The 14,565-nt window shown below is 41.3% G+C and overlaps 1 protein-coding gene across 1 annotated transcript in view; it reads right to left on the reverse strand.

Annotated features, from left to right (window-relative positions):
- top1b (DNA topoisomerase Ib) overlaps nucleotides 1-14,433 on the reverse strand; it is a 15,885-nt gene extending 1,452 nt beyond the window's left edge. The window contains exons 1-17 of the mRNA XM_079673595.1: nucleotides 14,089-14,433; nucleotides 13,753-13,777; nucleotides 12,497-12,593; nucleotides 11,787-11,919; nucleotides 11,466-11,521; nucleotides 11,256-11,360; nucleotides 11,069-11,168; nucleotides 10,882-10,967; nucleotides 10,635-10,750; nucleotides 10,425-10,546; nucleotides 10,187-10,309; nucleotides 9,910-10,105; nucleotides 7,612-8,050; nucleotides 6,217-6,361; nucleotides 5,925-6,068; nucleotides 4,520-4,705; nucleotides 4-65 (exon numbers count right to left, since the gene is read on the reverse strand). Coding sequence (XP_079529721.1) covers nucleotides 4-65; nucleotides 4,520-4,705; nucleotides 5,925-6,068; nucleotides 6,217-6,361; nucleotides 7,612-8,050; nucleotides 9,910-10,105; nucleotides 10,187-10,309; nucleotides 10,425-10,546; nucleotides 10,635-10,750; nucleotides 10,882-10,967; nucleotides 11,069-11,168; nucleotides 11,256-11,360; nucleotides 11,466-11,521; nucleotides 11,787-11,919; nucleotides 12,497-12,593; nucleotides 13,753-13,777; nucleotides 14,089-14,121 — 2,168 coding nt within the window. The 5' untranslated portion in view covers nucleotides 14,122-14,433. The remainder of the gene's footprint in view (nucleotides 1-3; nucleotides 66-4,519; nucleotides 4,706-5,924; nucleotides 6,069-6,216; nucleotides 6,362-7,611; nucleotides 8,051-9,909; nucleotides 10,106-10,186; nucleotides 10,310-10,424; nucleotides 10,547-10,634; nucleotides 10,751-10,881; nucleotides 10,968-11,068; nucleotides 11,169-11,255; nucleotides 11,361-11,465; nucleotides 11,522-11,786; nucleotides 11,920-12,496; nucleotides 12,594-13,752; nucleotides 13,778-14,088) is intronic.
- Between the last annotated feature and the right edge of the window lie 132 nt (nucleotides 14,434-14,565).

Below are 14,565 nucleotides of genomic sequence, written 5' to 3' on the forward strand. Positions count from 1 at the left end.
AGCCTGTCAAAGAGGTCATCCTCAGGCTGCTTGTTCTCCAGGAACAGCTGGAGGTTTTTAAAAACCTGAAAGGAAGTTGGCAAAGATTGTTTTAGCATGATATCACTTTGATTTGACACTTGAGACTAAAGTGCCTTCCACACCAAGAACAAAGAAGCAACAGCTTTTATTTGATTTTACTTCCGAAACAAGTCTCGTTTTTTTTTTTTTTTGTAAAACCTTTTACCTTTCTAAAGGTCATTGAGTATGCATTTGTTAATATGTTTTACATTAAAGCTTCTGCCGATTGTCTTCACATGCTGGACTCTGAACAATGTGATCTGGAAAACCCTTTCAGTTTTACTCCTTTTACTATTGATGTTGTTCATGAAGCCGTATCCAAGTTAGATCCTAAGAAACCGGCTGGCCCGGACAACGTAGAACCTTTCTTTTTAAAGATAGCTGCAGATTTTATTGCTCCACCTCTCACTACTCTTTTTAACCTCTCCCTCAGCACAAACACCATTCCAAAAATATGGAAGTCAGCTTATGTCCTGCCTTTACTAAAAGGAGGGGAGGATACTATTTAAAATGATTATAGGCCCATCTCTAAATTGTCAGTTCTGGCGAAGGTGCTCGAACGACTTGTGAGTGAACAGGTAAAGGAGTTTTTATGTACAAATGACATCCTATCTAAACATCAGTCAGGTTTCAGAAAGAAACATAGCACCATCACTGCGACAATGAAAGTGGGGAATTACATTACGAGTATTTTAGATAATAAGCAGAGTTGTGCAGCTCTATTTATTGACCTTTCCAAAGCGTTTGATATCGTCGATCATCGCATCTTGAAGCAGAGGCTACTCAGTATTGGCATATCCAGCCATGCAGTGGGGTGGTTTGTGAACTACCTCTGTTCAATTTGATGGGCTTCACTTCTGAGTGGTTAAACATTACAAATGGTGTTCCCCAAGGTTCTGTTTTAGGTCCACTTTTATTCTCTATCTATATCAACAGTTTAGGTGAAAAATGTCGATGGAGCAACCTTACATTTTTTATGCGGACGATACCGTGATGTATTGTGTAGGTTCCCTCCGTTAAGGGGGGCTGTTGTTAAAATTACAGGCTGTTTTTAAACATTATTCAGGACTCAGCTCTCTGAACTTAAGCTTCTTTTAAATGTTGATAAAACCAAGGTAATGCTCTTTTTCAAAAGCTAAAAAGACACGAGAGGACTGCTTTGGATATTGTAAACTGCGCAAGGAATAATACTTGAAGTGGGTTACCTGTTACAAATACTTAGGTACGTATCTGGCTTGATGATTGTCTCACTTTTAAAACTTCAGGTCAATAAACCTGCTTAAAAAAGCTGAGGGTTAGGACTAGGCTTCTTTTTCAGAAAACAAGTCCTGTTTCTCACTTGAGGCCAGGAAAAGGCTAGTCATTGTGACCTTTTTACCTGTGCTGGACTATGGTGATCTGGTCTACATGAATGCACCTGCCCATTGCCTGAACAAGTTTAAAATGCCACCTATCAAAGTGCACTGAGATGTGTCACTAATTGTAAAGCACTTACTCATCACTATACACTGTATACCAAGGGCAGGTTTGCCATCACTTACTGTACGGAGGCTCAGTCATTGGTACACGCTTATTTTATAAAGCCATGTTGGGTAAAACTCCCGTATTATATCTGCTCTCTGATAACACAGAGAGTTGCAAGCAGCTATTGTCTGAGATCACATGATGTAGTGATGTTACATGTGCCAAGAGTAAGGGACTGTCTTAGGTAAGACAGCTTTTATGTGCGCAGCTCCATTTGCTTGGAACAATCTTCAGCTAGAATTGAAACTGAGCAATTTCATTCCTCAGCATGTTTTTAAAGCTAGGCTAAGTGAAATGCTCTTTGATACTATGGGTACTTGCAAATATCGATAACTATGTAAATGTAGCCAGTAAATATAATGTATGATGTCCTTTATTGTTTTATGTTGTTTTATGTTTCATGTGGAACCTATTTGCTGCAGGTCTCCCTTGAAAAAGAGATCTATGATCTCAATGGGACCAATCTGGTTAAATAAAAGTTTGAAATGAAATGAAAAATGGACAGCGTGGATCAGGGCTCTAAGATTCATAACAAACTGTGGATCTCTTTTTCACCATTGGATTTTATATTCTGCCATTATTGGTAGAAATGATCTATAACATAATAATGTGATTTAAAAATGATCTTCTTATCTTCTCCTTTTTCATATTGGAATTACGGTAAACACAATCTCCATACGCAGGACTTTTTCGTTTTAAAAGTCAGAAAGATTTTTAATTTCCCCCAACTAGTGGATAGAATACTCTAGACCAGGGGTTCCCGGTGCGGACCGGTTGTCAATTTTAACTGATTTGAATATTTACCCACCAGCAGGTGGCAACAGAGGCTAATTGTATTTAACAGCCTGAAGAAATACCAATATGCATCCAAAACATATTAACAACGTTTAAAACCAGGATACAATTAAAACAAAAAATTAGGACCGCTTTACAAATATTAATATAATATATAATATAATATAGCCTAATATATTTTGCAACAGTGGCTAATTGTATGTAACAGCCTGAACAAATAATAGAACAAAATGCATCCAAAACATATTAACATAGTTTAAAAAATAAATTAGGACCACTGTACACATATTGATATAACTGAAATGTCAGTGAGACCCCTGGGCTTGTTTGCCAGCAATAATAACGTCATACCGTTGCGTTCGTTCCGGTGCACTCCGACAGCATTTAGCACTACATCGAGATTAAGATTAAACTAACTTCTTTGGGAACACCCACATACCTATGGAGTTGGCCAGATGTGTGTAAATTACTGTTCATGGTAATTTGAAAACAAATGCCGTTGTTGGACACACACAAACACACAGAACATACACATACACAGCGGAGCTGAGCAGAGCACATACACACACACATCATGCGCCTTTGTGACCGGACATTTCCTTCATACAACGAGTAATAGGGGGAATAATCGGGCCGTTCGATGTGTGTGTGTGTGTGTGTAGAGGTGTGTGTGGTTGAAACGTTGCTACGTTTCAACCACACACACCTCTACACACGCCTATACACACCTCTACACACACGCCTGCAGTTGGGAACACAGCGAAGGCGGTGTGTACGCGCTGGTGCTGCACTTCTCAGAGGCTGCCTCCTGATGCTGCAGCCATTTCATGAAGTGAAGGAGGCTTTACAATAAAAAAAATAGCTCTACACCCCTGGTCACATTGTCCTTAAAATTAAGTCCGAGTTCGAAATATATCTCAAATAATGTATGCACTGCCATTCCCCCAAAAACATAACAGTCTGCGATTAAACGGTTGTCTCCTGTGTGCTCCACTTCCTATTGGCGCACCACCTGTAACTTTATCTGCGCACGAGAGGCTGAGACCTTATGCTAACCAATTTTGATTTATTTTGTATGTTTTGGATGAAATAATATGACTGGTATAAAATCAAATGCAAATCAAAAAATTAATTGAATTTTTTTTATAAAATTATATTTTTATATATTTATAATTCTGCAAATATTACGATAAACTCACAGCTATTTCGCGGCCCGGCAGTCACACCTCCCGGCCCGGTACCGGTCCGCGGACCGGGGGTTGGGGACCCCTGCTCTAGACTACAGACTGTTCTTACACTAAGCAAATATTGTGACTTTCAAGAAGTTTCAAATCAAACTGGATTATCGAATTTAATTATTATTTTTAGTTATTAACGCGTTAACTTGAAAGCCCTAGTTTAATATAATCATTTAATGTTATTCAAATATGTGCTTTTGTGTTCATTGTTTGAGAAAAGGTGGTGGTGAATATAGGCCTAATAAAACAATAAATAAAATGTAATCAAATTACAATTTGGGACCCTGACACAGCTTAGGCATGCAGAATGTGCTAAGAGTCACAGAAAAATGTTTTGTTGTTCGTGAGTGTAGGAGCTCAAACATTTTTATTAATATGATAATTATTGATATTATTGATGGAGCAAAGTGTTTGGGGATGCACAATCATATTTCTGTCACATGGAGGCGCCATAATATTTGTTGTTCATGATGACAAGTGCTGGTGGTCTATAACAGGTTAATGTGTCTTAGAATGTACTTCAGTGTGGAATGGGGTATGCAGAGAGGAAGTGTAGCCTGTGCCCTGGCCTGTAGAAGAATGTGTGACTGAAAGATGTGTAGCGTCTGTATGTGTGCACAAGTGTGCGCTTGTGTGTCTGTAAACTCCGGTAATAGCAGGAAACAGACCACCCTCCAAGGCAGTGCTGACGGAAAGCTTTTGTGCCTGATCACCTGTCTGTGCAAACATCCTTCTCAGTGTGGCAACTTCTTGTCTCATTAACACTAAATTATCATATCTGTCAAATGCACACCCAGCACCACCCTCATAGAAACACATAAAATCACAGTCTTGTGCTTTAATGCCTTTTTTTTCAGTTGTTAACTCTTCTCTCCATTAATTCCCACATTTCCAGTTCTTACCCTCTTCTCCACGGGCATCTTGTTGTAGTAGCGAATGGAGTCCTTTCCCAAGAAGTCAAACTCTACCACGTACTCCTGGTCGTCCATCTTGGCGTACAGTTTAATGTGCTCGACCCGCAACGAGCAGCAGCCTACTGTGTCCGCTGTCTCACCTTCCTCCTTTTCGTTACCCGCCCTCAATGCAAGCTACAGGGGAAACATTATCACACGTTATCTCAGGATTAGTTTTTTCACTTACAGTTTATTGGTATTTAGAGACCTGGGATAAAGGTAAACCGTGTGGTTAATGCAAAATGATAAAATAGGATCCTTACTTAAAGGTGACCTATCATGCAACATGCACTTTTGTACGTCTTGTATACATGAATATGTGTCCCCGGTGTTCCAGGGAACTCACCAAGTGTCAGAAAACACAACCCTCTCTATTTTCCTCCATACCCAAATCTCTTAAAAAGGGGCTGCAACTAATCTGATACAGACTGATCCAGATCTCTGACGTCACAGAAGTGGCGCTACGGCTATTGGGCCAACTCCACCAATCAGGAGGAGACATTGCCGTTCGAAAGCGCTGGAGACGCTGTAGTACATATGCCAGGCCTGTAGATGGTGCTGTTCTCACAGAATCAGCCCATGCAAAGACAGTGTTAAATTGAGCGAAATGAGGAATGGCTAAAATGCACGATCCGTTTGGTATTTTGAAAAATAAAAAGTATAAATATGCCTTATATAGATATGGTCCTACTCAGGATTTGTTAGTTCACTTACAGTTTATTGGTATTTAGAGACCTGGAATAAAGGTAAACCGTGTGGTTAATGCAAAATGATAAAATAGGATCCTACACTATATTATTCAAATATAGCATGATAGGTCCACTTTAAAGTAAAACCGTACATTTTAGCATTTGATCGCCAGTTTGCAAAGTATCATTGTTGGGAACATTACACCTATGTTGGATTTCATTTCACCGATTTTTTCAATATGCATAACTAGTTAAAAATAGTGTTTGTTTAAAGGTCCCCTATTATACTATTTTTCTAAAACTATATTATAGGTCTCAGATATATACAAAACATGTCTCTGAAGTGTTTGGCTCGAAATACCAAACAGATCATTGTAGCATCCCATAATCCCCTCTTTTTCAGCCCTGTTTCAATATGGCTGATTCTGTGTCTGTTACTTTAGGAGGAGGTTATAGGTGATAAGGCTGGTGGGTGTCACCCTAGTTTGTTATTGGCTAATGGTTACACAACCCAACAAAACATTAGGACATCACAAAGTGGCTCAAATCTGGTCAGATTTTATATAAATGGATCAGGACAAAAAAAGAGGCGGTCTTTGTTCCTGAAACTTTCAGAATCTCTTTACACAGAGGGGACACATGTTTATGTATAAAAAACTTCTCACCTTGTCTATGAAATACAGTGCTACGGATCTCTGCCTGATCCTCATCTCTTTTGACTTCCAGTCGTCTCTGTACTGGGTGCGGAGGCGACCCACACACTTCTTCAACCGTCGAGCAGTCTCATATTTCTGCCAGTCCTTTTCCCCCTGCACACACAACCAGTTTTTTGCAATATGGAAAAAATCAGACAGATCTTTTTTTTTTCATCAAGGAATAACTGTGGAATTATCTACATGTAGGATTGAGTTTATTATGCTTTTAGTTTTGCAGCTGAAGGTGTGAGAGCACAGTTACCTTGATCCTGGAGCTGGGATTCAGCATGATGTACTTGATGGAGCTCTGGATGTTCTCCGTCCACGAAGCCAGCCAGGTCACCTTGTTGTCATGGCGAACCTCCTTCCATTTTGTCCCTGGGGGAGGTTTAGGGTGCTTTGAGTCCCTACAGAAAAAATGCAGGTTAACCTTAAAGAAGTTGACAACTTTTTTCTCATGTGTTATAATATTTACTTTCTCTGTATGAAGTGTCCGCTGAGGTAGTGTCTCTACCTTTGTGTTGATTAAGGTGTTTTCATTTTCGGTACAATATACATAATTTATTATAGACCTGATACTTAACATTAGGTATTTGTTTAATTCATATCTGATTGACACTTGGTCGATATTTGGTTTGTACATAATAGCATTGGGGTTGTTGTTTCTAGGTTGTTTGTGTGATAAATGTTGAGTTAATTGCTATTCAGAAGGAGAAGGACGATATAAAGGTATACTTCTTTCTACTCCTTTTTGGACATACTTATTGAAGTTGTTTATTTATATTGTTTATGTGAAGTTGTATAATAAAAGTTATTTAAATTAGACTGTTCATTTTATTATTTGTGTTTACTTATTTATATAATGTTAAAAAACAAATAAGAATGACTATGCTTCCATAAAATACTTAGGCTTTTTTTATTTTGATAAGCCATTATATTTTAAGCACTTCAGCAATGAGACAATAGCTTACATATAACTGTTAAACAGTCCCCGCTGGGTCGTGTTATTGTTTGCACACAGCATACTCTGACAGGAAGATTAGCTTTGACATAGTGCCGGCATGTGTGCGCGTGTGTCTCATTGATGCTGAACATCTGACATACTAACTTAGTACACACACACACACACACACACACACACACACACACACACACACACACACACACACACACACACACACACACACACACACACACACACAGACACACACACACACACACACACACACACACACACACACACACACACACACACTTAAGTGACAGATGTCAAAAGTTAAATATATAAGTTAAATCAAAAGTTGTTAAGAGCAGGATAAAGATTGTAGTCTATTTGTCTACTTAGACAGAATAATAACTTCAAAAATTAACTTAATACTAAATCAAAGCCCATATGTTTGTTATATCTCTCACAGGCTCCGCCCTCTACTGGACTCGGGTACTCCCCTCAATCCTATCATGCAAGCATTCATCCACTGAGACTTTTTAGACGTAGCCGGCCACTGGGCGGGCCTACCTGAATGCGCGCGCATCTCACCGCATAAAAGGAGGCCTCGCCTCCTTACTGCCATCCCTTTCTCTTCAGCAAGGCAGTGAACAACTGAATGAAGAGAGACGGATAAAGAAACTTTTGTCATATGAAGAAAAATGGACTCACCTGTAGAGCGCCCCTTTCCTTCGTGTCCGGGTCCCATTGAAGGTGACGACCCCCACTGCCGGTGTATCGCGTGCCCAGGGTCCGCCCACGCGGCGGCCAACCTGGCTCCGATTGCAGTCTGCAGCGTCTGCCGACTGATTCCTCGCCCCGACTGCCATCAAAGGCTGGCGCTGTTTGAGGGATGCTACGTCTCGCCGGTGGAGGACCCAGAGCTCGACGTGGTGGAGATGGAGGACCTCGAGCAGGGAGTGCCCTTCATCTTCACCATCCCAGCGGACCGGGCGGGTCCGAGCATCGGGGAAGGCCATCAGCACAGGTCTGCACGACAGGACTTCTCGGCTGTGATTGCTATGGCGGCGGAGCGTGCAGGCTTGCCGCTCCCCCCGCCGTTGCCACCGAGGCCGGTGAGCCGCCCGTCCAGCACAGCCGGCATTCGTTTAACCCCCCCTGCCAAACATCTGGCGGTGTGTGAAGGCCACGTGGCAGCAGCCACTGAGAACGAAGGCTCCGGTGGCCACTCGGACACGGAGTGTCCCGGTATGCCCCCACTGGAGGAAAGCCTAGCGGCCCATCTGCTTCCGCAGACAGCCGGGTGGGCAGAGGGGAGAAGGCCCCTGCCCCCGCTGTCACTTGACCGCGAGATGCTTGAATATCTGGATAAGATATTCAGGCTCGGGGCGCAGATGGCAGCGGCGGCCAATAATCTAGGTGTGTTGGGAGTGTCGCTGACATATGCACGGCAGCATCTTGGTCAACGCCAGGCCCCTTCATAAAGTTTTATCTCTTGGACGTGTCTGGCTCCTTTTCATCGTCTGTGCTTGCTGGGGCAACGCAGGACTGGTGAGGAGGGAGGGGGGCTATGGGTTAGTGGGCATCTGACCCCCTCTCCGGACGTAATGCGCTTACGTTTTCCCCCGGGCCCCCAGCCCCGGGGGACGTGACGCACACATGGGCCCATATGGGCTGGAGGACTCTTTTCCCCCTGCTTTAGGGCAGGAGGGGGGAGTCCTCCACGTTATAGCACACCTCCGCCGGGTAAGCGCGTCAGGGTGTGCTCTGTCAGCCGCAACCCCTTTTCTCTCCACGGTTACGACCGAGGAAGAGGTGCGTGAGGCGCAGCGGCTGCTAACCAGAAAGCCGGTCAGAAACAGTGAGATGGAACAGTGTTGTTGTGGGACGACAGCGCGTGTATACATCGGGGCTCTGCCCACTGTACCCATAGAGTCCAGTAGAGGGCGGAGCCTGTGAGAGATATAACAAGGGGTTACATATGGTAACCCTTGTTATATAAACACAGGCGGAGCTCTCTACAAAGGACAGCCCTGTCTGTCCTATGCTGCTTGGTGAAGAGAAGTAAAGGATGGCAGTAAGGAGGCGAGGCCTCCTTTTATGCGGTGAAATGCGCGCACATTCAGGTAGGCCCGCCCAGGAGCCGGCTACATCTAGAAAGTCTCAGTGGATGAATGCTTGAATGATAGGATCGAGGGGAGTACCCATAGAGTCCAGTAGAGGGCTCCGTCTGTGTTTATATAACAAGGGTTACCATACGTAACCCCTCGTTATGTTCCTCCTGTGTATCTAAAAATGTAACTGAAGCCTAAACCCAATGTAAGTCCATAAGACCTGAATCCTAAGTAATGTATCTGACATCACCTGGTAAAATGATGTGAGAGGCTGGAACGGCTTGAAATGATTAGATACAAATGGGACAACACTTTGCTGGGCCATAACATCAGGTTAGTGACAAAACATGTTATGTGCAATTGTGGGTTTTTTATGTTTTGTATGCCTAATTCAAAGGTCTTCCAGGCTCATGCCTTACATAGTGGACAATGAAGAATTGTCAAATTAATAATTTACTTGTTTAGTGTCAAAACATAATTCAGCCCAAGTTAATGTAATGGTTGATTAGATAGCCTATGATTTCCTGATTTCATGCATTTGTTATGTCCCATTTAAATCCTAAAGGTAATTCAGTGTTTCTGTGTGAAATTAATATGCCATTATATCCATTCTTTTTTTTTTTAACCCTTCCGTGCTTACCCTGGTAACCCTGCTTTTAAAGTCAGAAAGCTATAAACTGTGGGTAATTCCCTGTGGAAAAAATGTGCGGACTTATGGTAGTGTATATAAAAGGCTCAAAATGTTTGCAGAGCTCACTCAAGCACGTAGCAGTGGCACCAGAAACGTTACTTCAAAGTGCATCAAAGCCTGTGAGTCAGTGAGTGTGGGCTTTGGGATTTGGCTTAAAATGTAAAGTCCATGGCGGTGAATGTTGTGATAACAGTGTTGGTCAGATTACCCACTTGCTACAGTTAATAATTATGTCTTGAGGTCTGATGCGTAGTTTCAGCCTGCCCATTTTAGGATGATCGCCTCGTCCCCGGAACAGGCCTGGCGGCTCGATGCGGAAGTTTCCGATCTTCTCTTTGTGGTTGTCCATGATACAGAAACCATACTCCTGGAGGAGTCTCTCATTCTCCTCTTTGATTTTCTACAAAGTGTATGGCAACATTAATATACAACAAAAGATTGCAGAATGTGTTCAAGGTAAAAGGAATTAATCCAGGTATACCAGTTTCTCCTGTTTTGACATCTGTTTCCTTGCTTCGGATTGGGCCTTGAAGAACTCACTCATCTCACTGAATTTGCACTTGTTCAGGTCGGTTATCTTGGACTTCTCCTCAGATGTCATTTCCTTAAATGTAAAGAGTCATCTGAGGCATGTATAACATAAATACTTCAACTTTGTACCCTCTTTAGGCTCTTGCTCGGGACACTTTTATAGCAAAGCTTGAGTCTTATCTCCTCACCTTCCTCCAGTCCTTAAGAAAGTTCTTCCTGAAGATTTCCTTAGTGGTGTACTCATGATCCAACATCTTAGCAAAAAATGTAGCCACCTCCTCAGCAGGTGCATTAAGTTTCATAGGTTTTCCTACAAAAACAGAACAATCACATTGTGGTGTAAAATGAAAAAGAAACAAAAACATGACCCGTTTTTTTTTTTACCAAGATATACTCACCATCGTAGTAAAACTTGACTTTGTCAGGCATGGGTTCATACGGAGCTGCAAACACTGGACCCTTGTGCTCAAGGAAGCGCCACTTAGAACCATCAGTAGATCTTTCCTCCTCCCACCTAATCACCACCACCAACAACAAAGTGCGACTCATGAGGGAAAACACAAATATGGTAACTACTTGCTCTTTATAACTACCCTTGTGAGATTTCCTGAGAAAAATAACTATTTCTCCCTGTCATTATCTTACCATTTCCACTTCTCCTCTTCTTCTTTCTTGGCTTTCTTTCCCTCGGTTACCTTTTTATCTTTTGTGTTCTTTTTGGGCTTTATGTCCTAGATCAAGTGCAGAAAACAGAATAACTCTGGAGAACAAGAACGGCAGATACACATGAGAATATATTTCATTAAAGATAGTAATGAAAAATGTAATGAACCTCTTCTTCCTCCTCCTCCTCCTCTTCTTCATACTCATGTTTCCTCTTCTTGGCCTTTTTGTCATGTTCTGTCTTGACTTTTTTGGGCTTGTATTCAAATCTGTGAACAGATGTATTGATAATCTTACTATGTCTTACATTTCAATAAGAAAGTGACAGATTATAATTGAATTTGTATGAAACCCACTCTTCCTCATCATGCTCTCGCTTGGAGGTCTTGTTTTGTTGGGGAGAAGGGTAGAAGCCATTGTCCTCTTCGGGCTCACTCTTAATGGCAGCAGGGCTTGTATCTCTTAAAGTCACACATTGAAATGCAATTTAGTAAAGTAATATTGTATTAATCATAACCAACTAATTTAATTGTACATCAGTCAGAGAAAGCGCAATGCATTTTTACCTCACATATCCATTTTCTTTCTCCTTTTTAGGCTTGTCTACATGGGATGATTTAATCTGTAAGAAACAGAGAAAGATAAATTAGCAAATGTAATTTAAACAAACTTTCAAACCTTTAAACAATGTTCAGACTGTCTTCACTGTTGCTATTTGTAAAAAGTTGCTGGAATGTTACAGAGGCCATTGGTGTTGACCTTTTTAATGATCATGAAAAAAAAAATTGTTAACCTAATTTAACAAAATAATGACAAGTAATGAGAGAAAAACATATTTAGACTTAAGATCCCTACAGCATTTTATAAGCGGCAGACTGACAACAAACCTTCTCTTCTCTCCTCTTCTCTTTGTCCTTGTCTTTCTCTTTGTGTTTTTCCCTGTGCTTGTCTGAGCTGCCGTTGCTGTGCTTCAGCTTCTCCTTGTCTTTGTGTTTCTTTTCAGAGTGGTCCTTATGTTCGCTAGAGAAAGAAGCCACCAAAGGTCAGAGATCAAGTGCAAGAGGTCAGACGTGGTCCAGATGCGCAGACACAAAAGTTACTAAGTCGCTAACTACCAGTATTAATAACGTTTAGCAAACAATATAATAAGACTCTCGTAGACAGAGGGTGAGATTGACCCAATTTGTGACACATCCTACAGCCTGAATGCATTTCACAACCATCGTCCCATAAGGGTTCAGATTACAAATGCATTCAGAAAAGTGGATTTCATTGAGTCTTTGTGATATATGTTTGCTTATTTAACATGGCAGGGTTCTTTGACGTTCCATCAAATCAGCAGCTTAACTTTCTTGACATGTTCTTGTTGAAAAGATAACCTTTTTTATGTTAAAAACAGACAGAATCTTTATCCAAATGCGTACTTTGTTTAGATATGATAGAAAAAACCATCAGCTGGTATCATAATGTATACTGGAGGATATGTACATGTGAGGGGTCGTGGTAACACTGATAGCCTATCATTTCAGGGGCTGTTAAAACCTCCATTGGTCAGTTTTATATCAGAAAACCTTAACTCGAGAGGAAGATACCCTACCTGTTGCCGTGCTTGAGTTTCTCTCTCTCCTTGTTTCTCTTGTGGTCTTTGTGTCTTTGTTCCTTGTCTTTGTGCTTGTCTTTATGTTTATGGGAGTCTGTGATACCAAGGAGAGATCAACTTATTTAGCAGCATACAAAGAAAATCTTAATAAAAAACATTTTGCCAAATATATATCCTAATATCCATTGAAATGTGCCTTGCATTTATTTGAGGATCATGGCTAACACACCTGCTGTAGCTGACCCACCATTCCCCTAAGGTTCAACCTCCAGACCACACCTGTTATGTGATGATGCTATTTCCTTCACACAAAGGACTTCTTCCCCTCTAACATTAGAGGTTATTTTTTCAGGGCAGCTAGTCATGTGATTCTGCTTTGACAATTATTGTTTGGCTTTCATAATAAAATGTTTCCTGCTGAGTTAAATTCCTCCCGAGGTAGACCTGTTTTGGCTTGATCATCTCCTCGTGGCGCCCCGTTGTCATGGCAGTTTAATAAGGGTATTATTATCTGCTATAGGAAATTGTAATACACATTGCAATTATAAACCCAATCAATTCCCATACTGCTTTTGCTTCCCATCATATCATCAGACAGGAAATTAAAACACAAGAAAAAAAGTGATCTCAACTCTGCAGGAGTATCAGATACTCTTGTGTTGAGGCACATTTTTTGCAAAACTGACTGCTGAAGGCATATGCTTTTAATAATGTAGTGCAACTTTATTTTCTGTGACCTGACATTGTATGCTCATGTATGAGGATTCCCTGTTGGTAGTGCAGATAAATGTCTCTAGCAGGGAGTGCAGCTGGTGGAGAGATAAGGGCCGGGTGAAGCGATAAGCGCCCGCCTCTCGCCTCCATATCACGGCAGACAGTTGGCTCTGTGGTCGGCTCCCTGGCTGTTACATCCAGAAAAAGAAAATGGCGCAGAGACTAAGTCCTCAGCCACAATTCAGCTACTTTCGGCTCCAAAATGCGTTATAAATGCACGTACAGTTTATCAAACTGAAGCATGCAAAATAAACACGATGCCAGGTCCTTTGAGAATACCCCAGCAGATTAAAAAACAGAGGACCGTAAGTGTACATTTTAGACCCTCTTTTTGAACAATAGCCGCAAGAGAGTGGAGGAGAAGGGACTTAGTCTCTGGGACGCCATTTCTGTGCTTTCAAAAACTAACAGTAGACAGATCACGATTCCGACTGGAAATAAGACAGACTATGAATACAAATCCTAGACAGAGGACCTACCGCTTCCTTTGGATCCAGAATTCACCTGAAAGTTGTGAAAAAATATGATTTTAATATTTCAATTTTTAAAATGCCGGTAGCACGGTTATTCAAGTTTCAATTGGTATTGACATTTACCCTAGAAATGCATGCATTCAACTACAGTAACATAGGCCCACAAATACTGCACATAATTTTAAAGTGTTGATTAAAAGAACAAAGAAAGCGGCACAACTTACTACGCAAATTAACGTTTCTTAACCATTATTTAATATCATGACGATTAATACGCTGAGATATTACAAAGGAATTAACACAAATTGACATTAAAAAAAAGGGTAGATAAGCAAAAGGTACCTGAGAGTCTCCATGTCCATGATCTCCGCTCATGGTCAGGTTGTTTTTGTTTGTAGAGCAGGTGAAGTTATCTCGGTAGACAGCTGTTAAGGATGCGAGGCTCGGGGAACCCTCACTGACACACTGGAATGGAGTCCCAATGTTTACTGAATGCGCATGCGCACACCGAGAAAACGCTGGTCCCTAGGTCCCTACCTGAACCACACTCAAAATGTCAAGGTACGTCAATGATGTGGTTATATTTTCTTTTCAATTCACTCACCATTTTATGACATTCGTACAGGGAAAATAAGTCTTAGAGCATCATATTTTACCAGGGCTTTAACTTATTTTCACCTAAAGGTATTGAGTGTTTACATCACACTGCTTACTTTAATGCAGTTCTGGTAGGAATGAGCAAACTGAGACTGACCACAAAATGATCGGTAATCGTTAGGAGAATGCATGAATCATTTTACACACTTTCACAGAACAAAA

This window comes from Notothenia rossii, assembly GCF_949606895.1.
Source record: "Notothenia rossii genome assembly, chromosome: 4".
NCBI lineage: Eukaryota > Metazoa > Chordata > Actinopteri > Perciformes > Nototheniidae > Notothenia > Notothenia rossii.